Source organism: Cnephaeus nilssonii (genome assembly GCF_951640355.1).
Source record: "Cnephaeus nilssonii genome assembly, chromosome: 4".
Lineage (NCBI taxonomy): Eukaryota > Metazoa > Chordata > Mammalia > Chiroptera > Vespertilionidae > Cnephaeus > Cnephaeus nilssonii.
The window spans coordinates 107,018,928-107,046,123 of NC_137075.1; the positions used below are offsets into that span (position 1 = coordinate 107,018,928).

Consider the following 27,196-nt stretch of genomic DNA (forward strand, 5'->3'; position numbering starts at 1 on the left):
TCGGGGAGGTGTAAGATTTACGGAAGGGATCACGTGGGTAAAGTTATATAATGTCTAACCACTACGATGTACACCTGAAACTAATGTCAGCTATAATTGACATAGTGAAAAAATTTTTTTTTCAAATAACCCTTGAGGGCCAAATGGGATTTATCCTAGAATTTATAAGATGATTTCATGTATAATTGTACCAATGGTAAAAGTTAAACTGTTCAGACTTACCAAAAAAAGTCAAATAAAAGTCAACACATAACACCAGTTAAACCAAAACAAAACCTAAGGGTTGGGCAATTTCCAAAACATTTACAAGTCACTCAGTTCACTTGATAATACAAAATTCAAGCTTGTCTTTAAAAATGTTAAGCGATGCTAACAACATCACCTGTTTATTCTGCAGACTTTCCCATTTGGCTTTCCTCTTTTCAGCACTGCTTAGGGGAAGGGCTTTCCCTTTCTGATTCAAATGGCGAGGTGTCAAAAGATTAAGTCTGCAAAAAACGGCAAAACGATTTTATCAAACAGACCCAAGTCTGCTCTCCCAGTGACGCTCCAACGCCGGTGCCGCCTGCCCACCCCGAGAGCTCACTGCCAGGGCAGGCCCGGACCACCCCGGGCAATCTGCGTGCCCAGCGCCTGGCTTCAGAGCCCGGGGCAGGATACGGAGCCCCTGCGTGTGCCTCCCGAGCGCGGCCCTCACCTTGAGGACGTGTGGTCCACATCCAGCAGCGGCTGGTTGAGGTTGGTCAGGTCAAGGTTGTACTTGGTTTTGTAATATTCCGCAAAAGTTTCATACTCGGGGGAAGGAAATTTACTCAGCGGGGTGAGGTCAGTGTACACATCAGCAACATAAAACCGGTGAGGTTGATCAAAATTTCGATACCTAAAAAAAAAAATTAAAAAATATTAGTGACTTGTGGTTTAAATCAACTGTTCTCAAAACACAACTAACTGTTTTTAATATGGAAATGGAAATATGATTGTAAAGTAGGAGTTCAAAAGGTTAAAAATAAATAACACTAATGAAAAGTTTAATTCCAAATTATATATTTCAAGTGGATTTGAAAAAAAGCACCACATTTATATCGAGCCAAACCTACCTGACCATCCTCCCCTCCTTTCTTAGTATCTTTACCTCAGTAACACATGGAAGCTAAAGGGCATCAGTAAGCACCTCTTAGTTCCATCAATCTCCACAGCACAGGAAACTGCCAATGCCCAAACTGCGCGGACACTCGAACATCACTAATGCGACCGGGACACAGCGCCACGGGCGGGCTACTGCGCCGTTATTGACGCCGGTAGCTGGATGGCAGCTCACACTACATACGGCTTGGAGGCGCACAGAGAAAAAAATCAGGCGAAGGCCATTACAGCCAGCGCTCCAACTCTGAAAGTGCCTAAAATCTCCATTCCCTACATTTGTACAAAGTAAGAAAAATTCAGATTTATTATTTCCTTTGCACTTAATAACATTACTCCTTATAAAATGTTAAGCAAAGTTATTTATGGTCAAACTATGGAAGACTTTGGGGATTAAAAGGAGGGCCGTTTCAGGAAGAAGCCTGTCAACACCATTAGATGACCTGATCTTCACAAAGTCAGGTCTCCTCAACTGCAGGGTGTAGGTTTGGTTTTGTAAGGACGTAACTGGAGAAAACAATCCACCACGAAGGGAAACAGCAATGCCAACAGCACCGCGCACTCCCTTTCCCATGCGAACAGGTGACTTCCGAAACAACGCACCGCCAGCCCGCTCACCTTGGAATGATGACGGCATCCTGGTAATCTTCCAATTGAAAAACGAAGGGTGTTTCTTTCGAATACTTTGTACTGGGAATGCCTGTGCGAGCTTCTGATTTCTCAATATCTTCCATGAATTTAAAGTCAATGTCCAGAGTGCTGGAGTCATTAACTTAGGGAAGAAAAAGACGGTTACCTTGTTAACACACCAATACGGAAAAGACTCTGACGTAAGCTCTCTATTCACAAAGGTGCCTAACACAGTTACCACAGGAAGAGGCTTCTGTGTTATGAACAAAAGCAGCTGCCAAGCCAAACGTTCACTCTGTGGAGTCGGGTCCTTACCAACGTTCAGAGGTAGAACACAGTATGCCGAGTCAGCGTCTGTGGGTTTGAATTCCAGCGCAGGCTTTTCAAGGCGAAGGATGTGGGAGAATATATACTGGTGGAGCCTTGTAATCAACTCGAGCATTTGGAGAGACAGCGTGAAGCCAGCCTTCTTCAGCTCGATGGATATGGTGACCTCTCCAGAGCGGGTGTACACCGGGAAGTGCGGGATCTTAGCACAAAGGAAGACAAGTGCCCACGGTTAACAGCTACTGTACTCCTTTACAACTATTTAACTTCAGGAGAGAAATGATGCTTTCTATCAGAGAACAGAAGAGACAGCTCAACTTGTAAATACTGAACATCCTGAGGGAACGAACGGCAGTCACTCTGAAGTCCCATTTCCTTTTTGAAAGAAACGATGTCTCTCTAACATCGATAGTCATTGTGCAGCGCCTCACCTGAGGTATGGGTTTGGCTGTCAGTATGCCAAAGCATCTTGTGGTGTCCTCAGGGGGATAGAGCTTCCGCCTTCTGAAGTTGAGTTCATCAGGTAACGGGGTCGTGAGAACCATTCCTATCACATACAGGTAACAGGGCTGATCGGGTTTGGGGTAGCTATCCCTCAGACATTCTGGAATCTAGAATTGGAAAGAAAAACTAAGCATCATGCTCAAATATAATGGCCTCTTTTCCAGATGTTGGCAAGGAAAGAAACTTACTCCTGACTTTACTAAATGCTGAGGAGGAGAAGCTGAGAAAATAACCGAGGCATGAGACCTATTTATTACGTAGCCCGCTGGAGAGTAAATAAGCATTTCTCAGGTCTGCGATACTAGGCCCACGTTCACCTACCCATAAGGCACTGCTGATCCTACGGCTGGAACCAGAAGTCAGACTCGGCTGCTGTAGTGCATGAACCGCAACCCATCAACCTGGACACGTACGCTGAGAGAAGGGATTCTGACTCCTAGCAGGCCACATCCTAACTCCTGATAGGTATTTGCACTTAGGCCTGCCAGTGTGTCCTGCACGGGCACCCTTCTTTCCATGTGTCTATTTTATTATCCAGACCCTCTTCTGTCTTAGCCCCACACATAAGAGAAGCACACATCTTATCCCTGCAGGGAGTAAAGCAGAGAGCACCTCTTCAAATGGAATGAACTTATTCTGGATAGAACCTGACAGGGGAGGCCAAGAACCTGTGCGCAGGGGCAGATCCGAGAGAAGGTGCGGTGGGGGAGGTAGCGGAGGCCCAGAGGGGGCTAAATGACAGGGGTCTGGGCAGCCAAGCAGAGGAGCTGGGGTTTGATGCAGCAGAAGAGAAAGTGGCCAAGGCTAGATTTTCGTTCGGCTCTAACCAATACTAACTGCTTTGGGGTAGCACTGTCTTCGTTTTGTGGAACCTGGTCGGCCTGGGACACTGGTCTCTTCTTCATCATGCAAATCAAGCTCTTCTTCATATTTAACAGTTTCTTTCCCAACTGGCATCAAATGGTCATCCAGTTCACCTACGAAATGCAAAGAGAATTGACATACACAATACAGACGATGCCTCCCTAATTAGTCAATAACAGAGGAAGCAACTGGAAGAGTAATGACAACTAAAGCATCTTTGCTCTTAATAAAAACGTAATCAAACGTGATACTAAGGCAAAGTATATGCTGAATCCATATATTCAATATGAGCAGGATTTCACAAACAAAAACACCTGAACAGGAAAAGAGCGCATTGTCGTCACTTTACAAAAGCCATGGAGATCAAGTCGTCCCATTTTTCAGAAAGTGATTAATTTGTACACTAATATGGATTAACGTGAGAGACGGATACGTTCAAGTGCAAACATTCGTGGTCCAGCAGTACAGGAGAACCTGTGTGTGTCTAAAAGGAGTCCGTAAAGAAAGCAAAAAAGGACAGTTGTCTGCGGCTCAGCGGTGGGAAACCCAGCCTCCTCCCGCACAGACCTCGGGCCGTGTCCCCGTCACACCCGGGCCCACAGCTCACGGCTCCACAAACCCGTCGGCCCACTGGCATCAAGTCCTTGTCATGCTTTTGCTTTATGATGTTTTTAACTTTATTTTATTTGCACGTGCTTTTCGAATGCTTACCGATTTTGTGCAGTTTTTCACAGCAAATAAGAGCCACCACCCTTTCAGCCAATCGTATACAGCTCATGGGGGGACCCTGAAAGTAACAAGAAACATTGCCGTTGTGTATGCACGCAGCTATGTTATCATTAACACCTAAAACATCTACAAAACTCCTGCCCCAATACCATTCAAGTTGAAATTTACCAGAGGAAAGTTCTTTATTTTGAAAAACGACACAAGTTTAAAAAATTCTATTCTCCATATCTAAAATAACCAACTTTAAAAATCTTTCCCAGGAAAAACTGAATGAATTATAACTAAGATTTGATAATTTTTGTGAATTTAAATTTTAATATATTTTATTTTCATTAATCTACAAACATGTAACCAAAAAATAAAGATATATCAAGATTTGACTACAAAATACACGATAATAGTTGGAACACTTTTAATGTGCAACCGAAATTAGTCATCTTCGAATATCTGGAAATGAGCACTGGGACCAAGGACAGACAGCAGTTACTCAAAGACAGATTCTCAAGTCAAGAGAGCGACAGAGCAGCCCAATCACAGCTGCGAACTCGGTGTCACTGCGGATCTCAGCCCCAGCTGAACGGTCCGTCAGGAATGTCGACCGAGTCGGATCTTGGCGCAGACTTCAGAGGTCATATATTCCAGTCCTGCGCGTCTGGGAGTTTGCAGTGATACCTAAGGCACAGCATTTCTTTTTCTAAACTTACGACAATGGAGGCTCGAAGAGGTGAGTTAATTGGCAGGTAGAGAGTTGAATAGAAGGTCCCATCGGGCAGCTCTCGGGTTCTGCATTTAGGAGCTAGGTGAGTGAACGGGTCACTTGGTAATCTAGCGCAGTATCTGGGAAGAAAAAGACATTCTGATGCTCAGTCTACAACTGAGAAGCATGAGAACATGTGTACTGACAGTCACGTGCTCCGGTGTGACTTCTCATGTCCCGCTTCCCCTATCCTGGGGTGGCATTTACGTGCGGAGCTGGAGCCTCATTGCTTCACACTGTGCACGGGAAGGGACAGCGTGTCTAACGACTTCCTGCAACGCTGCTCTGTCAGGGCACTGCCCGCCAGGCAGCCTCTGAGCCCTGAAACGGGGAGAGGGCAGCCAGGCAACTGAACTTTTTATCCTGTTTCATTTTAGTTAAAACTGAAATTTGGATTTAAACAGTCATATGTGTCCAGTGCCTACCGTGCTGGACAGTGCAGAAAATGTTCCAGATCGGTGACGAGATCACATTGCCAGTGTTTGTTCCTAAAAATCTTACATTTGCCAGACGAGCCCACATGGAGAGACAGGCCACAGAGGGACTGGCCTGTCATCTCCAAAGCTGCAGGGCCACTGAGGCCAAGGAGCCTGAGGAACAGTTCCGGCTGGAGGAGACAAGAGGCGATGAGAACCTCAGACAAACCCACGCCTGGATGGGCTCTTTCAGTGCCGAGCACAGCCGTGGAACTCCGACAGGCCTCTCTGGGCGAGGGGCATGGGAGTTCTTACGAGTATTCTTGCAACATTTTAAAGTTTGGATTTATTTCAAAATAAAAAGCTGAAAAGAAAATCTTATGCTGTGCACCTGTGTCTTACCGCTGCATAGAATTTGTCCTGATGCCTAATCTAGGCATGTATCTGCTTTTCTTCGTTCTTAGAAATGTTATTACCAACTCAGGACAAAGTAAATTAGAACACACTCAACTATACAAGTTAATTCATCATCATCTTAGATTGTTGCCGATGAAATTTTCAATATCTCCCAACATTTGTGGCACAAAACAATAAATTTCAGAATTCAGAAAAATATCAGTGAGCATTGTAAAATTAAATCTAATTAAAATAAGCACACCTTCATTATGTCAACCTTGTCAATGGGAACTAAACATTTTCACTGCACAAACCTGTTTTGGCCTCTTGAGCAAAAAGAATGAATGGAAACAAGCAACTTCATGTTTTTCTCTTATTAAAATATTACAAGCCATACATGGACAGACTGGTCACTGTCTGCAGAAGGTAAACAACGCAGTCCTCACGGGTGTAGACGGAAACCTGCAATCCTCAGAGACCTCCACGCCACGAGCTCAGGCGTACCTATTGATGTGTCCAATGGCCGTGTTGATTGTGACGCGCGGACCCCCGTCATCGGCCCTCAGCACGTACGGCGGGAACACGTCGTCGTCGTCCACCACAGGCTCGATGTCAGCCTCCCCAGTGTCAACTGACTTGGAGCATTTGTTTCTCAAGATCTGAACATTTTAAAACAGAATCTGTGAGGATACCAACGCCTTCTTTGCCGGATGTGTGTTGTCCACCTCTGTCCCTATAGCAAAGGTCCACTGACAGGAAACCTCTCTCTTCCAAACACCCTTCAATACTTCCAAGTCACCTGCTGCGGACCATTTCTCCCAATGCATCCTTCCGGAAGATCACGGGAGACACTCATCATAAAGGTACAGGCTTACAGTGTACTGCACACGCGTGCGCGCACACACACACACACATTACCAGTCTCCTTCATTAGTATAGGAGCAATATCATTCTTAAATCACTCCAGAACTCAATCAACTGTCACCACACTGTCCACACTAACAGTATGCTTCCCAGGCATTCTCCCTGAATAATCCATATGACCATTCTCACTATCTTATTGTCAGCTTTCCAGCGCTTTATAAAATGCTGCTGGCTCTTTGTAATTATTGGCGGGGGGGGGGGGGGGGGGGGGGGGGGAGCAGGTTTACAGTTGTGAGTACACAAAACAGTTTATCCTTATATTGTGATTTATTAATTACTGTATTATTTTCCATACAAACAACTGTAAACCTACTTTTGCCCCACCTTTATGTTCAACTTTCTTATGTACACACTGCACATGCCGACTGAGGCCGTTCTGTGAGGATAAACCTGTTTTTACCTATTTCTATGCACACAGAAATAGCTTTAGTTTTGGGCCTTACCTTTTCAATAGCTTTGTAAGTTTTAAGGTCCTCTTCGAAACCTCGGATTTTGTCCGTGTCTGCTAACATGATATAATTGGAGATTGGGGCCCTTGCTCTTCCCTTAGATTGAACATAGGAGCGATACTCTGTGGGTAAATCAAAACGGACCACCAAGTTGCATTTTGGTATATCAACACCCTCTTCCACAATACTTGTTGCAATAAGCAGGTTGGTCTCATGTGCTCGAAATTTCCTAAGTACCTGAAAAAAAATCCACCAAATAAAAGCAATTCTAAAAAATTTCCCCCCCAAAAAATGTAGTAAAAGTGACAACCGTCATTTCTGACATATACTCTGGGCACGCTAAATTTTTAAGACAAGCTAAGGAAGATGACATCCAACAAAATTCATGCTGCATGAACACATGGGCAAAGGAATTCTGATTTAACAATAGTTTTCAACTGAAGATGACTTGAGAAATCAAAGTGTCTTTAACTTGACAAGTGTCATGCACACATCACAGGAAGCCTCAGGCTGAAGGGGCTGCTGGCTTCTTTAATGACCACAAAGAATCCTGCTAACAAAGTGACCCCATGAATCCACTTCTCGAGTCCCGTTGACATTCTGACCCCCCACCACGATATCATGTCTGTGAGACTGTGCCAACATCCCTCCAAAGATGTCAAAATTCACTAAAATCCCTAAATCAGATGAAATTAAAAATTACAAGCAAGGCATTCTTTATTTTCTGGAATTATGCAGAAATTAGAGTCCAATATAATAAAGAGCTAGTATGCTAATCAGACCGAACAGCAGAATAACCGTCCGGACAACTGTCTGGATGACCTTCCAGACGAAGCTGGGGATGCGAGGGCCGGCCGAGGCTGCGAGGGGCTGCAAGGGCCGGACGAGGCAGCCAGGGCTGCGAGGGCCAAGCCCCTTGCACTAATTTCGTGCATCGCGCCTCTAGTTAAAAAATAAAGTGAAAACTTTTTTCTTCCTAGATTTAAAATAACACCATTTCCCAATTCAGGATAAGTTAAATAATAAAGTAAATTGGGTTTTAGATCTATCAGCCTCTGGCCATCCGACTCCCCAAATGGAATATTATCAAAAAGCTATGACGTAGAAAACGGCATCAATGTGAATTATTCTGCTACTTTTTAAGTTAAGTAACAAACTTTAAATAAAACTATTTTGTTTGAGAGCCAGAATACTACATGAGGCTCTTGCACCTTTATAATGCTATTTCCTGTATTAAAATCTTAAAAAGTATGAAAAAATGAAGCCAAAATCTTTATGGAAAACAAAACCAAACCATTCCAGGAAAAGCTTTCATTTGTTGCTTCAGCCATCTGAGTCACGGGTGACGGCTACGCACGCCGTTTCCTATGAAACCGAGTTGTGTGCCATAGGGTCGATACAGGAAAGTGAAATGGTTGACAACAAATAAGACACAAAACTGGTTTACCGGGGCAATTCTAACTCTGAGTTTATGAATCACTATACAACCACCTCAGAAGTCATCTATGAACAAGCTTTCTGTCTTCCAGGAGAAGCCTGAGGCGCACGAGAAAGGGGGTGCCTATGGGCCGAGTGTCGCGAGTATTCTGAGAACTGTCACTAGTTATTTTAACGTAAGTCACCTCTTCCTGCTTCCTGAATTCTGCTTCCATCTGTTTGTTGCGAGGCTGGTTCTTCCCGATGCCGTGTCCAGTTATGAAGTTGCTGCTGATGTAAGCCAGCTCTGGGTCCTGTTTGCCAGCTTCCTTTATCAATCTAAGGAAATCATACACATTTTGAAGTTAAGCGTTGGTGAGGGGACAAAATTTAGACCTTGTCTGTAAGGTCTCCCTTAAAATGGAAATGCGCGTCTTTTTTGCCAATATACCTAACAAAATGGCATCTTCCCCGGGAGCTTAAACAGAACCCCTGCCACTCCTCACTGAGCAGGTCTGTGGGCCCAATTCAGGAACACAACCACGGGCTGAGGCCGACGCAGCCTGCCGGACACAGTGGTCACAGCGCCTCCAACTCTCCCGTGTGGGTGACGACTTAATAGAAATGTGGCGGAAGGGAAGAGCCAGAGCAGGCGGAGAAACGGCAATTCCTCCTCCACTGCAGCTGCGGCCACAGGCGCCGCTCTGGGCACAGGCACACCTGGGGCAGCAGCCACGCCCCGGTGTCTGTGGCCGCGCTCACACGCTCACACGCCCTGCGCCAAGGGGGCAGCTCTGCAGCTAAGGAGCCTGAGCGCCCAGCTGTGTGCGGAGAGCAGCCTGGGCAGGCCCCCCGTCTCCCCGGCACCCTGCACCCCTGGGAGCAGGGCTCCAGGGAGAGAACACCTGCCCCCCCAGCCCCCTGCCCCGGCCCCGGGCACTGACCACAGCTCTGCTTGACAGACACGGGCCTGGGCACAGCATCCAGACCGCATCCCACCCTCGGAGGAAAGAAGCGCCTTGGCCTGCTCCTCGCACTCCCCCCGGGTGCCCATCCCTCAGGCCGGCCTTCTGGCCGGGCCAGGGAAGAGCTGCAGGCGGAGATCACGTTACCCGTACAGAAGGTGAACAGTGAGCATGGCCATTACAGCTCTTTTGGAAATACCCACACTCAAAACTCAGCACACAGGATAAATGGTTCCACACCTGACCTAAGTGGTTCCACATGCTTCTTCTGAAGTCATACAACATAGCATAAATTCCTAATAGAAAATTGCATTGTTAAGTCAAACCATTCTTTTTTTCCTTTTCTAAATACATGAAACAGACTAATATCAAAGAGCTGGAAGACACTCTGAGTGGCCATCTAAAATAGCCCGCTGCCTCCCCATCAGCACAGCCTGGCATGCCCAGGTCAGCCCGGGAGCCTGCCCATAATCCTAGCGCTGAAAACAGAAACGTCCCTAGCGCATTCAAGCTTTGTTTCGTTATTACAACAAACTGATGACACGTGTAACAGAAAGCAAGGCCACGTGCACAAATAGCAGACCCACATCTAAAATATGACATTATCTTAGAAATGGGAACTTCCAAACTGAAGCTTATGTACGCAAGCACCGATGTGAATGCAACAGAGGCGGACACAACGCTTTTCAAGTTCCTCCCAAGGAGGCGGAGAGTGCTTTCTTCGCCAGGCGGTCAGCCTGGCCGGCTCCGATGCGCTGCGCCACGGAGGCCCCGCGAGTGGGTTCTTCCTCCTAATGACCCTCGTCGATGCTGCAGGGAACAGAAGGCACCGCATGCCCGTTAACAAACAAGCTCTCTTGTGCGTAATAATTAAAGGCTATGCCTCGGCTGGAGAAGTCTAGAGAACACACATTTCTCTCTCAGGTAAGTAGCCCAAGACGAAGCCGTGGGTTTCGGAGCAACGGCACAGGGCTGCTACGCAGGAGCGGGCCGCCAGACCAGCTGCGGCGATTTCCCGGGAGAGAACTGGGAGACACAGTCCTACGTGTCCTGCTGCCTCCTACACGGAGTCTATGCGCCTGGTCCCACCAGCAAGCTGTGTGGTCAACTACGCTGCCCTCCAGCGCGCAGAGCTTCTCCAACTATCTCTAGCAAACTGGTTATTGTTTTAATTTCAAATCCATCGAGACCAATGTTTTTGTAAAATTCCATGAAAATTGACCGTTAACACAATGAATCTTAAAGGCCGTTACTGTTGCACTGTATCTGACTTGACAGACATACTTACTATCCAAACGAAGAGTTTCTGGGTGCTTCCACCTCTGCACCTCCCTCACCACAGCGGGCACTGGCTGCAAACGCCACCCTGTGTGCAAATGCACGCGGCCTGCCAATTACCCTGGAGGCAGCACAGCCCCCAACAAGAACTACGCAGGCTACATTCCGAAAACCAGGAGGTGGATGTACTTCTGCTTTGACTGAACACGCTAATTTACAGACAGCCAAAAGGAGGAAGGCTTCAAAGATATAAACACATCCTCTGAAATGTCTGCCAGGTACTGAAATATGTTATCAATAATCCTATATAATAAAAGGGTAATATGCAAATTGACCCCAACAGCGGAATGACCGATCGCTATGATGTGTACTGACCACCAGGGGGCAGACACTCAACACAGGAGCTGCCCCCTGGTGGTCAGTGCACTTCCACAGGGGGAGTGCTGCTCAGCCAGAAGCCGGCTCATGGCTGGCCAGGGCAGTGGCGGTGGCGGGAGCCTTTCCTGCCCCTGTGGCAGCACTGAAGATGTCCGACTGCCAGCTTATGCCCGCTGTCATGGGGAGTGGGCCTAAGCCGTCAGTCAGATATCCCCCGAGGGGTCCCGGACTGCGAGAGGGCACAGGCCGGGCTGAGGGATCCCCTCTCCCCAAGTGCATGAATTTTCATGCACTGGGCCTCTAGTACCTTTAATACTATCCTTACTCTTTATATTTTCTTATCAAAGTGAGAAAATCAAATGTAACTCCTGTATGATCTTACAAAAAAAAAAAATCACTGATAGTTATAACACTGACACTGTATTCCCCAAGTGTATGCACGAGGAGCATGAGGAATTAGCACCTGCTGTGTATCGGGTGAGAAAACAGCCACTTTCACATGCAATGTCCAACGGGAGGGAGAGCTATTGCTACTATTGTGCAGATGAAGAGGCTGAGGAATTAAGTAACTTTCACAAAACACACCTCTACAAAGTAGGGAGAAAGAAAAGGAGCCAGAGCTCCGGGGGATGACTGTTCTGCAGGGAAAGCAGGGACAGGACAAGAGCTGGGCATCGAGTAGCATCAGACCATAAGGCTGTGCTCAAGCACAAGAGGAGGCGGCACAGCAAAGGAACACAGGCGCACTAGGTAACAGGTCTCTGTCCTGTTTGCCGGGTTGCTTTACTGAATCAGTATGGACTCATGTTGTTCATTAGGTTGTAGCTGGTACTAGGTTATTCGTTTTGTGGCTCACATGGGAAGAGAGCACTGGACCTGGAGAAGGGAGGCCGTTCTCTGCACTTCCTATCGGTGTTATCGTGGGAGAGTCCCTAACGGAGTCTGTGTCCTCGTCTGTAACACTGTCTACCTTCCCCTCAACACTTCACAAGTGTTGTGAAGTTGAAAAATACAGAGGTACAAAGATAAACTATAAACCCTATATATAAGGCAAAGGAAAACTATAACCCCCAGACTGTACTCCGCTCCTCTGCACGCCGAAGCGGCTGTGGTTTACTTTGCTCATTAGGAGAGGAGAGCGCTGCCGTGCGTTCCAGCAGCGCACACTGCCGTGAGGCTGGTCGCCGGAGAGGGCTTTCCCTCCCGTCAGGGTGATGGAAGGAAAGGGTCCGGACTGGAGGAAGTTTCTCTAGGCTTATTAAAAACTGGAACAAGACCTCTATTGTCCATTCAATTAGCTGCCCATAAAGTCAACCCTCAGATCGCTCTTGATTCATCATCCGACACTAAATTCCAGCCACACTTTATGAGAGTTGATCACAATTACTCTGATCCTCAAAGTCAAGAGGAAGCAACGACTGGTTTTCGAAAACCTTCTCAGGGTAACGCTCCTGCAATGAGACCTGGCCCGCCTCCACATTTAAAAACACATGCAGAGGAGGCAGCAAGGAAGGAAATAACCCCATTTCTTCTCTCCCAGCCCCAGAAAATCTAATTCTTAAGCCATCCTGCAAGGGGGCGGGGCGTGTGTCTGTAAGCCCGCTCAGAGCGGAGCCAACAGCAAACCCTGCCGCCGGCCGATGCCCTCTCCCTCTGATGCCACAGCCGCCGGCCGATGCCCTCTCCCTCTGATGCCACAGCCGCCGGCCGATGCCCTCTCCCTCTGATGCCACAGCCGCCGGCCGATGCCCTCTCCCTCTGATGCCACAGCCGCCGGCCGATGCCCTCTCCCTCTGATGCCACAGCCGCCGGCCGATGCCCTCTCCCTCTGATGCCACAGCCGCCGGCCCCCCTGGCCGCCTGCCCACGCCCGGGGCCGCGACTGCAGAGGGAGCGGGAACCAGGAGGCAGGATGTCAGGCTTCCGCCGCCGTCTCTGTCGCTGACGAGCAATTTAACTCGGAGCAAACCACTTCTCCTCCGAGGCCCTTGGGCTTTTCTACAAAAGAAGCGGCTGGATTAGGTCGTCAGGCAGTCCCTTCCCAACTCAAACTCCTGGTTTCAGCGCCGCTCGCTCCCTGAAGCCGCTCCGCTGTGTGTTCATCGCAGGGATCAGGCCCAATGACGATGGAAATTACCAGACTGAAAAGCACCAGACGGCGGCCCCAGGGTCCAATTTCTCGTTACTCAACTACGTTTTCAAAAATCCCAAACCAGTCAGAAGCAGTTTAGAAAGAAAAAAATCCGCAATTACCAGGAAACAAAGCTTAATTTCTCCTCAGAGATCACTGCCTGCAGGAAAGGCTCTCGGGACCAGCTGTGGCCGATGAATGGCTGTCACAGAAGGGAGGCTGTCTGAAGCACAACGTCAGAACCGGCCCTGACACACAAAGCCCCGACCCATAAAGACCCACCAACGAAGAGGACGAGCCCCGAGCGCCATGGGACACAGGCCGGACGCCAGCTGCTGGGGGTGCGTTCAGGGAAGGCGCGCTGCTGCTGAGGCGGCGCAGGGCCGGGACCCGCCGTCGCCTTTGCCACTATTCCCCAGTGTTTCCCTGACTCGCACTCTCCCCATTCAGGAAATTTAACATGCAGTCTACGAACTAATCCAAACTGTGAAGCCAGTTCTCAACCTTTTCCACTGAAAACTCGAACTAACACTTCAAGGGGTAAAAAAGCTAACATAAAAAATGAGCCACAGCCAAAACCAGAGACGACATTTGCCCAAGGATTACCTCCGGGACAAAGCTGGCTGTGGAATGCTTACCACCACGCCTAACCCGTCGGCACAGAACAAGAAATATCTGGGCTGGACCGACCAGCTGAGGGCAAAACAGGAAAGGCTTTCCTTTAACTTAGCTGTCCTGGGCTCGCTGTCCACCCAGGGGGATCAGAGGAGGTTCGCATCCTCTCGGAGAAAACCTCAGGGCTGGGAAATCGGGCCTTTGGGGGAAGCTACTGGGCACGCATGGCCCCTGCCAACCCTGCCTGGCACTGAGGCGAGCAGGCCGCGGCGATGGTGCCAGGGGGACGCCGTCCCCGCAGAGCCTCACAGAACAACACGCGGCCTGGCTCCGCTCCGGGGGAAACGTGAACGTGAGCCCTACCTGTTTAAGACAACGGCTGTGTATCTTCTCTCCACAAAAATAATTCCGCACAAAATATTGGTGAACGGAGAAGGGAAGTTTGTCTCTGGCTTCTCCTTTTCTTCAATTTCTTCATCCTCATCATCATCCTCAGAGTCACTCCAAGACACATAGTTATCCTGGTTCCTGTTATTGTACCACTCCACGCTCTCAAACTGCTGTCGCTCATACGGTTTGTATTTGCGCAGGATTTCCAGCAGCTTTATCACCTTGGGAGTCACAAACTTCAGGTCCAGGGACGCAGGCGAGAAGTGCTCCTCACACAGGGCGTGGATTTTCCGCAGGAAAGTGTCCGTGAACAGCAGGAATTTCCTGTGCAGCTCCTCTTGCTCGTGTTTGATGTGTTTCTGCAGTTCTCTGACCATCATGCCGGCGACTTTATCTGCACACCACGGGCCCAGAACCACCAACACCGCACGGCAGTCTGCCAGGATCTGCAAAAGAACGTGAAGAGAAACGTTACCCAATAATCATGTAGCCGTTCCCTAGGAGGGTTAACTGGGGTTTACGTTAACTTCAATCTGCCCCTTCAAAATAAACGTACCCCACATCTTCATGTGAACACTGGGGTTAATGCCCTAAGGTCGGGGCCAGGGTCTATCGTCCTTCCAAGCTCTACTTTTTCATACACACACACACACACACACACACACACACACTCACACACACACACACACACTCACACACACACTCACACACACACTCACACACACTCACACACACACACTCACACACACACACACTCACACACTCACACACACACACTCAAACACACACACACACTCACACACACTCACACACTCACACACACTCACACACACACACTCACACACACACTCACACACTCACACACACACACACACACACACTCACACACACTCACACACACACACACTCACACACACTCACACACACACACTCACACACACACACACTCACACACTCACACACACACACCACACACACACTCAAACACACACACACACTCACACACACACACTCACACACACTCACACACACACACCCCCCACACACTCACACACACACCACACACACACACACACATGCCATTATTTTGTTTTTCCCAGATAATCAGAAATGATCAAATAATAGATATTAAAAGATGCAATTAGATAAAGATAATAAAACTTTATTTTAGATCTCTGGTCAGTTAGGACAGCTGAGTCACTTATTTCCAGGTAACTATACAGGATTCCAGAGTGGAGGCATCTTATTTTAGGTATCAAAGAGCAAACAATTGTCCTTTAACTCTATGCGCAGGGAGCCACGCCTGACAACCCTAGCTCAGAGCAGAATGTCAGTCCACAGCGAGTGACTGAGGAGCCTTCTGCAGGCGAGTAAAGGACAGACTGGGGTGAACACGGACTTAGTGACAATTCAAGGGCTAAGGAGAGTCTGGGCATTGCTGCTTCAGAAAAAATCAGCGAGAAAGAAGTTAAGATGCAGAAGCAACACAGTGTCAGCACTCGTGAACGGTCGCAAAGTCCTAGAACAATGGTTCTCAAGTTTTAATGCATCAGGCTAACTGGACGGCCTGTCAATCTCAGCCAGCTGGACCCACCCCCCGTTTTAGATTCCACAGGTCAAGGGTGAGCCCCATAATGTGCATATCTAACAAGTTCCAGGGAGTGTCGATGATGCTGGTCTGGCGTCCCTACTTTGAGAACCACTATCCTAAGGGATCTCTTCTCAAAGCTGGATCCCATTAAGAGATGACGAGCTCATATCCAGTTACACACAAGGAAACAGCAGAAGAATTTGTTTAGCCAAAGGGTTTGAGCAGGTATTAACTCATCTGACCAAGAAATAAGAAAACTGGACCCATTCCTTTTATTCAAATAGCCATGACATGAACATCCTAAGTCATATCTTATATCAGGGAGGTCTATACTTAATAGAAATGTCTGTCGGGTAGTAGTAAACTCAACCCAGTATGTGTTTGATATATGTCCAAAGAGATAAGGTTAAGGCCTTAAATTAAAAGGTATAGAAACTATCCTTATTAGAAGCATATTTTCATTTCAATACTAAAAACAAACAGAAGCCTTTTATTATATGTTCTACTTTGCATATGCTCACCTGTTTAGAAATTAAAGTAGAATCTCTTTCTTTTGAATGTGCAGATATATTACAGTCATTGACAAAATTAAGTGCTTCCTCTAATTCCATCAGCAGTCTCTCATAAAGCCCACTTCTGTCCATAAATGGTCCACAGTCCACCACAATCTCATATGGCTGGGACGTGTATCTTTAACATGAGGAACAAAAGTTGTCAATACCACAGTAAATGCACTACTGCATTATGATCCACTCCGTATCTAAACCAAACCAGAAACCCCCTATGTTCAGCCTGCACACCTACCTGGGACAACAGGCAGGCTCCCAGCCTCCCTGAAGTGGTGCTCACTGTGTCCACGCTATGTGCTTGCCTGTCAGGGCTCAAGGAATGACTGCAGAAAGCTGACAGTCAAAAGAATTTTGTGAATTCATTTTTATGCCAGGTTTTTTATTTTGTTTTTTTAGGTTTAGACTTTCACCTTTTGCCCCCTTAGGAATAATGTTGGTCAAAATACTCAAGAAATGCAACATGGTACTTTTCAGAAGCAGAAATCAGGGATGGGGATAGATGGGGGGGGGAGGGGAATTATTAAATTGATCCATTTCCATACTAGTTGAAAGGCATAGCATTTGCAAATGTCAACTTTGCTTTTTATGTGTTTTTATAACATCTGGTATAGGGAAAGCTTCCCCCAACTTTCAGTCAATTACAGTATCATTCATTGGATCTTTCATAAAATATGACAGAGTAGCACATAATATTCTAAAAGCACATACAATAATTAATTAAGGGAAAAATATAGTAAAGACATTTTTAAATACTAGTTTTCATTATTCTCAACCAGAATTTATACCTAACCAAAGAGCCACATTTAGAGAACTAGGTAATGCCAAATCCAACAGATTACTTATCAGTTTTACTTAAACGCTCTAATACCTCTACTTTTCTTGAAGGCTTTGTAGTACAGGCCTACCAATCTAATTGAAATTGAATAAAAGCAACTTTACTGCTACATCATAGATCGCTTTGGCTCAGGGAATTAAAAAATAACATCTCCTAAAGGTTATGAGATCTGTATTTTGTATGGCATTTGGATACCTAAGTTCTATAACCTGAAACGTTACCTTTTTTCTCATTCTACAAAGAGAATTTTCCAAAATTCTACTAAACACCAGGCACACTGCAACGTGTTTTCTAGGTGTCTACGTAACTAATCATCGAAAAATCCCCTGAAACCACTGCCAATGCCATTTACAGATGCAGGAACAGTAAATGACTGGAAGTCACACAGCTTACAATTAGTGGAGCCAGTATTCATAGCCCATGTCTGATTTAAATCCATAACCTGAGAATAATGAAAAAGGTAGCATTTAAATATGTCTTTACTTGTTAAAAGACTGTATCTGATAAGAATATAAAGGTATTTTAATATGAATTAAATTTGTTTCATTTACTTAAAAAAACCTTATACAGGCTCCCTTCTATTAATTTAAATCAAAAATTGTGTGTGTGTGTTTTAATGAAACTCAAAATAGCAACCTCCTCAAAGAGATGAGCCTAGAAATCATTAACATCTTTCTCAGAAATTCATACCCATTTTCAAAACTACAGGGAGCTTCCAATTATTTTAAAGCATATTGTAAAATACTGAATTCTCTTAAGTAATGTTCTTGCAAACCATCACACGTGACATTTAGGTCAGAAGAACAAAGCACACACATTGATAGAAAAGAACACAAATTTACTATCCTGTCCCCAGTCCTTGTCAACATCAGCAACTATGAAGGGCCAAGGTTTATGCAATCTTCTCTCTTAAGGCAGGAACACCTCAATCTGCCTCTCTGGGTGAACAGGGTTACAGCCCTGCATTCGAAAGGACTGTCCTGGTAGAGAACTGCTTTTCTCTGACACAGGCACTTCCTGCAAGGCCCGGGAGGCTTCCAGTTAGTCCTAGCTGGGCTGACACACCAAGTCCTTGGGGAGTGCATACCTGTCTAAGACCACCAAGTCAGTTGCAGTTTCCGCATTACTCTTAAGAATTTTCTCCAGTTTCTGAATCTTTTCTTCTAATTCCTCTGGATCACATTTCCCATTTAAAATGGAAGCAGTTAGTCCCAAAATACGAGGGCATGATGGACAACTTTCACAGAGCTAACACAATACAAGATACTAAGGTAAGAAACTCATTTTGCAAGGCCATAATAAAAAAGGCATCACCATATGAAAACATGTCCAAAAAACTGACAAACACAAAAAATATTACTTACAGAATTATGGTAGCATGCTTAAAAGTTCCATTTATCACAAAGGCAGATTTGTTATGCTTACAATTTTATTATAGATTTAGTTTTATTATAGATTATTTATTATAGCTTATTATTATAAACTATAAGTGTAAATGAAAATAGTCATTCATTCATACACTGGAACCAAGTTCTCAAAATTAGTAACTAATACTATTGCTTTGATATATAAAAACACTGCTTGTATTCATTAATTTGACCTGAATTATTAAGACTGATAAAATATAAAAACTTACCTTCATAATTTCTCGATATGGGTGGTCTAGGATTGCAAGGTGACATTCATCAAACACCAAAAGATTAATGTCTGACAGTGACAAGTAACCATTTTTCAAAACAATCAAGGCGACATAGCAAGTCATAATGAGAACCTAAAATAAAATTGATATCACTATGAACAAATGTACCATTCACCTGACAGGATACACTTACATGAAAGGAGGTTATGGAGCCATTGTACTGTAGGTGAGAACTAAGAAATCCATAAGTCAAAATTAAAACAAAAATTCTAAATGTATGGGAGGCTCATACTTTGGAACCAAGAAGTGGAATTAGGAAAACATGAAACAGACTATGAAAAACAATTCTCGCCACAGAGACAATGTTTTGATAACTCTCTTAAATCTACTTCAGGGTTTCAGGTTCCTACAGCCGTATTTTGACTGAGACCTGCCAATTTAATCAAATCACAAAACAATTCCGTTTTTTCTTTTTTCCCCCGCATTGAACTGACAAAGTTTTCCGGAAGATGACACAAACAAAATGTGTTTTTTCCATTTAACTTATCCTATTTTACTTTTTTCCATCACCATTTATACCCCCCATACCCTCTTCTACCTCCACCCACCCCCTCCCCCGCAATCACCACACTGCTGTCGTGTCCATGAGCTTTCTCGTTTTTGCTTAACCCCTCCACACTCGTCCCCCCGCCCACCACCACCACCACCAGAGCTGTCGGCCTGCTCTCTATCTGAGTCTGTCTCTATTTTGCTTGTTAGTTGTTTGTTCATTAGATTCCACATATGAGTGAGATCATATGGTACTTGTTTTTCTGTGACTGGCTCATTTCACTTAGCATAACATCCTCTAGGTCCATCCATGCTGTTGCAAAGGGTAAAATTTTCTCCTTTTTTACGGCTGTTAAATGTTCTTTTTATAGATTATCATTCTGTGGACACTGAAGTGCTTTTTTAATGTGGACTTAACCCAAAATGTGAGACATACTAGCAGACTGTATGTAGACTGCTAAAGGTTAGTTAGGAAGCAGCTCTTAACCACTTTGTGCCGCGCCAGCACAGCCCAAGGTGAATCTGAGTGGGGGCGGCTGAAGGCCTAGAAAAGACAGACAAGAGAAGAAAGCTGGGTCTCGGTGGGACGCTGCTTCTCTGATGGAGGGACAGCGCCATGGACTACAAGCCGTGTCTTTATTTTATAGCAGATGCCTCGAGGCACAGGAAGGGCGGGTCAAGATGTTTACAACATCCTCGTGGGTTTCGATCCTACTCAACTACATGCACTTGAACTCTATCACACCCACATCACTCAGGCACGTGGGGCCACGTGTCCGGACCATCGGTTCAAGCTCACAACTACAGCTGTTGGCTATCATTGTGCTGGGAGGCCCTGCCCTCCACGCTGGGACTTGCACATGGCCATGAGAGGACTGTGCCCTCTCATTAGTCCGAGGCTTGAACCTGCCCAAACCCTGTAGCCGCTCCCCACACCACTTCAGATCCACCAACACGTTCAGCACACAGAAGACCCTCAACACATGCTGGCGACATGGCAACGTTAAGTGAGAGGAAGTCTCATCAAAGACCCAAAGAGCTCCACCAAGAAATGGCTCGTCTCAAGACATTTCACTCGAGAGCACATTTTCTGAAAGCGCGTTATCTGCAAGTTGGAAGAGTCGGAATGTGTGCTTCCCAAGCAAGTAAATCACACTATGAGATAAGAGCAACACACACGAGCAGCTTATCTGGCTTTGGGATGAGACCCACAGGATCAAGGTGCAGGGGCTGGTTTCTGGGCTGACAAGCACAGGAGAGTAGGGTTTTCAAGTCCAACTCAGACAACCAAGGCTGCAGGGCATCTTGTAAACCAAGTCAAGGACTTGCAGGGATTCACAGAGTGAAATGTCTCTGCCAGTCTTACCTGGTGCTTAGTAAACTCTTGGTTCCATTTCTCTTTAGTCCAAGATGCATGTACTTCTAGGTGTGCGTATTCCCCAACTTTGAGGTCTGAATGAGTCCTGACAGCTGACACTTGCTGAGCAACCTGGTTTGCTGGTTACAAACAGAAATAGGAGAAGTTGGCTCTAGTTGGTTCTCTGGGCTACTAATGATTCAGACAGTTCAAGAAACCCTTATTATTCGGTATTATACCTAACCACCTGCATTTTAGGTATTTCCAAAATGTTCTTATTAGACTCACCACCCTGTCACTCACTTCAAAGACCCTGTATCACTTTATAGCTGATTTTCCCCAACCTAAAAACGTCACTTTTAGGCTAGAATGAGAACTACTCCAGATCCACCCCTCCTGTTTTGGTCAATAAAATCAGATCGTTTCACCAAGAAACAATACAGACTAACACGCATTTACACCAGTAAGAACATCCCACACTGAGGACATATAAAAAAGGAGAGGAATGACATGGTTGTATTAGTGCCCTAGCAGCTCAGGTTCACATTTTATACTTTTATTTTAATATATAATCCCAAACACATAAAACCCAGTATTTTTAACTATTAAGAAGCAACTATTTAACTTTCTTTCTACAACTGGTAGAGCACAATCATAAATCAAAAAGTTACCTATGTCATAATTAAGCACCTTTGGACATGTTTTATGAAGCAAAAACAAAATAACACAACTCAGATCATGTTACAATAGTCATCCATTCAAAAGAAATGAAGAATCAAGATTAAATACAATTACATCTAAAAGAAAAGCTAGTTTTACACGTATGGAATAAAACAGCTAATATTTAAGAGAAATACTATAAAGTTAAGAAATAAGCAGCTCTGCTACCAGAATTTCAACAAGTACATTGCTTGTGAAACTCTCTACATTTTCAATAATTTAACCAATAATTTAATCTCATCCAATTTCCTCCATGCGATCGGAAAAAGCCTTTTTATTACCAGAGTTGACCAAGAACACCGTCCTTTTCCCATGTCTGCTGAAGTCTCCCCTGATCTGATAGGACAGCTCTTTAGTGAGTAGTACTGCAATAAACGTCTTCCCTGAGCCAGTGTTCAGACAGACAATGGTATTACGATCCAGAGCTGCTTCGAGCAGTTCAACCTGGAAATACAGTGGGAAAGAAGATTACACACTTCTATCTAAGTACAGAATTTAGAAAATGGGATTTTCTTTTAATTCAGGAAATTCCAGTTTTCTAATATCTACCTCCAATAAGTCTGCCAAAAAGCATACTTTCTGCATCTGTGTATATGAATAATAACCATTAAAATGCCTGTTATACAGAGCTGTACTGTATAAACATATGTTGAAATGCATTTACAATTTCCTTAAGATTTTTGCACGGACAGAATACGTCTCTAGAATTAGGTGAATGACTGAATTTATTGTGACCTGGGTTCTGCCAGTTCACAGTTATTCAAACCCATCTCAATTCCTACCCAGCTCATGAGGACAGACACATCCAAATGGATATGAGGCTTTCATAGGGGAGAAAATAAGGAACTTCACAAATAAAACTATCAAACCAATTACTCAGCAGATGTTAGAAAAGGATTATTAAGAACAAAGTATCTGGAATGAGAAAATTAATCAGAAGAGGAAAGCTTGAACAGGTAAATGAGTTTTATTAAGTTGTGTCAACTAAATGCTAATTTATTCTGTTTTAGTGAAAATGCTCCAGTATTAGTGTTCTCATTAGTACCTGATATTTTCTTGGCGTATAAATGTTATCATGAATTGCTTCTTGTTGCCATGGCAGTCCAAAGAAAGGACCCATTGGTGAGGAAGCAGGGGTCATGAGCTGCAGGCCTGCCATGCTGAGGGGTTGCAAAGCAGGGCTTTTCATTCATCCAGTGTTTCTTTCATTGCATTTTTGTTCTAGCACAGCTTACTACAAGAGGGAAAAAGAACACCATTACATACCCATGCGGGTTAAACACAAACGAGAGCACAGAAACAAGAGAAACATCAGATATCACCCCAATGGGCCGTTCACACTCTTCTATAACTGTTTCAGCTTATCCTGACCTCAGAGGATCGTTGTTTAAAAGTCAACCATTCTATTCTCTCCAACCCACCAACCCTATCCCTAGTAACTTGTCTGAAAGAATTAGACAACTGTACACACATGAAAGGACATCAATATTTATTGCTGCATTATTACCACAAACAAGAAATAATTTTAAATGTATTAATAAAAATTTAGCTAAGCACATTATGTATGCCTATAATGAAATACTCTGAATCCATTAAGATAATACACATCTATATTTACTGACACAGAACCCTGTCCTTAATATGTATAGTATAACAACTCTTAAATATAGGTATATATAAAACATTAAGTATGCACATAAACATATTTACAATGTTATTTGTAAAGTCTATGACGCTATTATTGATAAAATAATGAGACAATGTGCGGAAGGCACTTAGCACTGTGGCTGCACAGGAAAAATTCAAATGCCTGTCAACAGTTATTTCATCTAAAGACCAAAACACGGGTCTTTTTCTCAAATAACAACCTAGCATAGATGACCAACTATTTAAAGATGTACCTTTAAAATTATACATACCCTACACACTTAAATATCAAAAGTAATACTGCTAAAGTAAAATGAAATTATACATATCCTAGTTCAGCTAAAACAAGGCACACCACTCTGAGAAATGATCGTTTTCCATGGTATCTAAGCACTCCTGTGGATTTCATGTCTTCTTTCCCAAAGGTACATTTGTTAAGTAAAAGGACAAAATAAAAACTGAGTCTTTCTAAAATACCCAACCTGCAGGTAGAGGGCTGGGTCTCACATCTCTCTGCCAAAGTCCGCGTCAGCTTTGCTGACGGGCAGCGGGACTGGCTTGCCCGTAGAAGGCGTTTCCCCTGTGCTCTGGGAGTGTCACTGTCAGTCCGCTACGAAGCTCAAAGGGAGAATACAGCTCTTTGTTCCTTGACAGCAAGCACGCTGCACCTCCTGACAGCACAGGCCTCAGCTGTTGCATCGAATCCAGCAAGAAGTCTCAAGCGTGGGCCCTTCATAAGGCACCACACAAATTCTCATCTCAGAGACCACTTCAGTTGGCCAGAATTCACCATCCAACTAGTAAAGTGCGATCCTGAGTAAGTGGAAGGGGCCCTCGGCTGCGGGGGCCCAGGACCTCAGCAAGGCTCGCGCCATCTGTGGGCCAGACAGTACCACCACTCTCATTAGCCTTCCGGAGGAGGACATCATGGAAAACTACCAAGTCATTCTTCTCCCTGGATCAAAGCAGCACTCTGCTCATGCGCCACTGAGCCGGAGCCCCAGCACCATTCCTTCCCCCCGCACTAGGCGTTCAGTTTCCTCAGTTCCGCAGGCCCCCAGCATGCACACCCTCAGGTTCATCATTCAAGCTGCCAAGAATCCAACATGAAAACTGATTTTACCTAACTTCCTGCGATCCACAGGTCACTCTGAAGGCCCAGGCTGGCTCTGCAGGCACCTCCCACCTGGCTACCTTCATGGGATCCCCCATACTCCTCCTTCCCGATGGCAGGCTGCTTCCTGTCTGAGATTATGTATGCTTAAGCCTGACCCCTCCCTCTCACCCAAGCCAAATCACAGACATAGCAGAAAGTACCAGGAAATCAGACTAAACCCGGGTGGAGGATGGGGAAAAAAGGAAAAAGAGAAGAGGGCAACAATGTTTATAAAACTCCAAATACACCTTCCTCCACCAGTACAGCCAGGAACCGCAGGACCCCTCCTCCCTACCACCGCTGCATGTCACCATTCCTTCTCATGTAGATGACAGTCATTATAATAATTAATAACGCCAGAAAAAAATTGTCCAGAAACAAATGAGAAGAATGTTCCATTTCTTTAAAAGGGAGGTCTGTATTCTTCAAAAATATATCATAAAATACAAGAAGAAGAAAAAATAAAGAAAATGTTCCAGATTAAAGAAGACAAGAGACATGACAGCTAAATGCAGAAACTCATCTCCTGTGTCAATGGCAGATCCATGCCACAAAGTCCATTACTGAATCCGCTGAAGAAGCTGCAGAAAACAGCAGTTACACTTACTGAAGCTGACAGCTGCAGATGGCTCTGGGCGCTGTACGAATAGCCTTATTCTTAGGAAATACACACTGAAGTACTTCGTGGTAAAGGGCCATGCTATATGCAACTTATCCTCAAATGGTTCCGAAAAAGAAACCAGGGATAGATACAGAGTGTGTGTGTGCAACTGACACAGCAAATGGGGCAAAATGGGTAAAGCATGCCTTCTTTGTCCTATTCTTATCCTGCAACTTTTCCATGAGACTGCAATTATTTCCAAATGAAGAGTTGTAAAAAGTAAATAAATACGACCAACTAAGCCAGCATTTCCGTGAGTACAGGAGCTGATGCCTCGCACCCGTGTCAGCCACGGCACCAAGTCACACCTGGCCAGGCAAACCAGCACCCAGCCCGAAGAATGAAAACCGTGCCCACGTGCGGGACATGAAAACCTCCACACGGCCCTCTGCCTTTCGTAATGCAGACCACATGGCGAACGTCCAGACGGCACGCACACCTTGTTCTTCTACTGGCGCACGTGCTCCACGGGACAAGGTGCACAGCTCACCCTCCGAGCTCCGAACTTCCTGGTGCACGTGCCACGCACCCAGTGAAGTCAAGAAATATCCCATGAACCGACTCAGAGATTCACGAATGCCCCCACAGTAACGTGTAGAGCAGAATCACACACTGTATCTAGATAGTTTGGAAAAACGACATCTGTTCGGTTTGGAAATCCACACCCACCCGTCCCTCCCGGCCTCGAAGGTGTAACGAGAAGAGATTTGCAAGGAAATGGAGGACAGCCATTTACCCCTCCCAGCTACAGTTTCCATGAGGTTCTAACAGGTACATTGATTGCCACTCTTTTCGTATACAGGGGCTGGCCCAGCAATACACTTCCTATTTAGGGAAAGCAGAACCAAGATTTAAAAATTCAACAGGTAATCCAATCACGTGGAAACAGGGAAAACCTATAATTTTGCCGATTTTGACTTTCCTTGGCATGCTGAAATAGATTTTCCCCTTCGCTTGGCCTTAATGAAATGCTCTGGGTCCCTGCTGGTAAGTAAAAGTGCTCCAGTTCACAGATGAACTGACTACAGTAACTGCTTTAGCAGCGCCAGCAGTAACTCCACGTGACTGTTTTTCAATCACAGATTTTAAATTTCTGGTCAAACAATTTACACTCATGAAATCGGTGAGGCTGTTTCATAGTTTCCATATATTAAAACAACTTAGCACAACGCGCGATAAACTCTTCTCCACTTCCCACACAGGTTAAGTCGCTGGTTTACCGTTTTAATGTCTGATCTCTGTGTTGCTGTTGTCTGAACTGCATTTTGACATTGTGACAGCAGTTTATTGGAAAATCACAGCATGCCCATGCTTCCACTCTAAAAATAAATGCAAAATAGCCAATTTTAAGATTCCTGTACTTAAACTGAATATAAACACATCTATAAGAGCGTCTTAATGATATGAAGAGTTGAATAAAGGCTTTTTTTTTGTATTAAATTTTAAACAAAAGACATTTGGGTTATTTTAGGATACCAAGTTATTCTAAAACAAAGAGCAAAAGAAGGAACAATAGCAGGCCTAATTCCAAGAGATGTGGGGGAAAAGAAAAAAATTCCAGAAAAGATTCTAAAATGAATACAAGGAAATAAAATGAAGTAAATAAATTCTAAAGATGGAGACTAGAACAATGAAGAAATAAAAGAGTAAGTATGTATTATTTCCTAAATTCACATACACAAAAGAAATAATGAAGGTCACCAGAAGAGGTAACTTCGCTGAAAAATCCAAATCATCTAGTAATAGGTCTTCAATACATTTATAAAATGTTACCAGCAATTTCAATTTCTCAAAATGAAACTGAAAACACAAATTCAAAACACAGTTAAGTCCACACTATAAACTAGTATAGAACTCATTTGTGAATAAAAGAATTCAGAAACACGGTTCACGGATATTGTAGAGAAATTTAAATTGAGAGGTGGTTCTCCTAAAAGAGATTGAGTCAGGAACTAAGGAAGAGGAAGTGGAAGGTTACTGTCACCGGCACATGTGGGCTGTGAGGGCGGACACAGCGCTCGGGAGAGCCCACGGCAGTGTCTCCGCGCACTTACCCACGGCCAGGCTAGTGTTTAAAGGACATTCCTGTGGAGGTCAGACGGGCTCATTCCATACACAAACTTACTGTGCTAGGAAGTTACCCAAGCAGAATGGGGAAACCTT

The 27,196-nt window shown here is 44.9% G+C and overlaps 1 protein-coding gene across 10 annotated transcripts in view; it reads right to left on the bottom strand.

Moving 5' to 3' along the window:
• The window catches only part of DICER1 (dicer 1, ribonuclease III), a 67,172-nt gene that overhangs the window by 19,185 nt on the left and 20,791 nt on the right, over positions 1 to 27,196 (bottom strand). For 5 of the 10 annotated variants that reach the window (XM_079768460.1, XM_079768458.1, XM_079768461.1 and 2 more), the window contains exons 3-21: positions 26,254 to 26,352; positions 22,615 to 22,803; positions 21,851 to 22,013; positions 20,859 to 20,989; positions 18,941 to 19,075; positions 18,392 to 18,552; positions 16,422 to 16,590; positions 14,283 to 14,755; positions 8,759 to 8,891; positions 7,131 to 7,373; positions 6,268 to 6,422; positions 4,899 to 5,031; positions 4,177 to 4,252; positions 3,439 to 3,578; positions 2,529 to 2,708; positions 2,086 to 2,299; positions 1,759 to 1,912; positions 698 to 880; positions 383 to 488 (exon numbers count right to left, since the gene is read on the bottom strand). In XM_079768460.1, coding sequence (XP_079624586.1) covers positions 383 to 488; positions 698 to 880; positions 1,759 to 1,912; positions 2,086 to 2,299; positions 2,529 to 2,708; positions 3,439 to 3,578; positions 4,177 to 4,252; positions 4,899 to 5,031; positions 6,268 to 6,422; positions 7,131 to 7,373; positions 8,759 to 8,891; positions 14,283 to 14,755; positions 16,422 to 16,590; positions 18,392 to 18,552; positions 18,941 to 19,075; positions 20,859 to 20,989; positions 21,851 to 22,013; positions 22,615 to 22,758 — 3,093 coding nt within the window. In that variant the 5' untranslated portion in view covers positions 22,759 to 22,803; positions 26,254 to 26,352. Of the gene's footprint in view, positions 1 to 382; positions 489 to 697; positions 881 to 1,758; positions 1,913 to 2,085; positions 2,300 to 2,528; positions 2,709 to 3,438; positions 3,579 to 4,176; positions 4,253 to 4,898; positions 5,032 to 6,267; positions 6,423 to 7,130; positions 7,374 to 8,758; positions 8,892 to 14,282; positions 14,756 to 16,421; positions 16,591 to 18,391; positions 18,553 to 18,940; positions 19,076 to 20,858; positions 20,990 to 21,850; positions 22,014 to 22,614; positions 22,804 to 24,979; positions 26,198 to 26,253; positions 26,353 to 27,196 lie in introns of those variants that run through there. The other 5 variants (XM_079768464.1, XM_079768462.1, XM_079768463.1 and 2 more) reach the window with 4 other exon arrangements.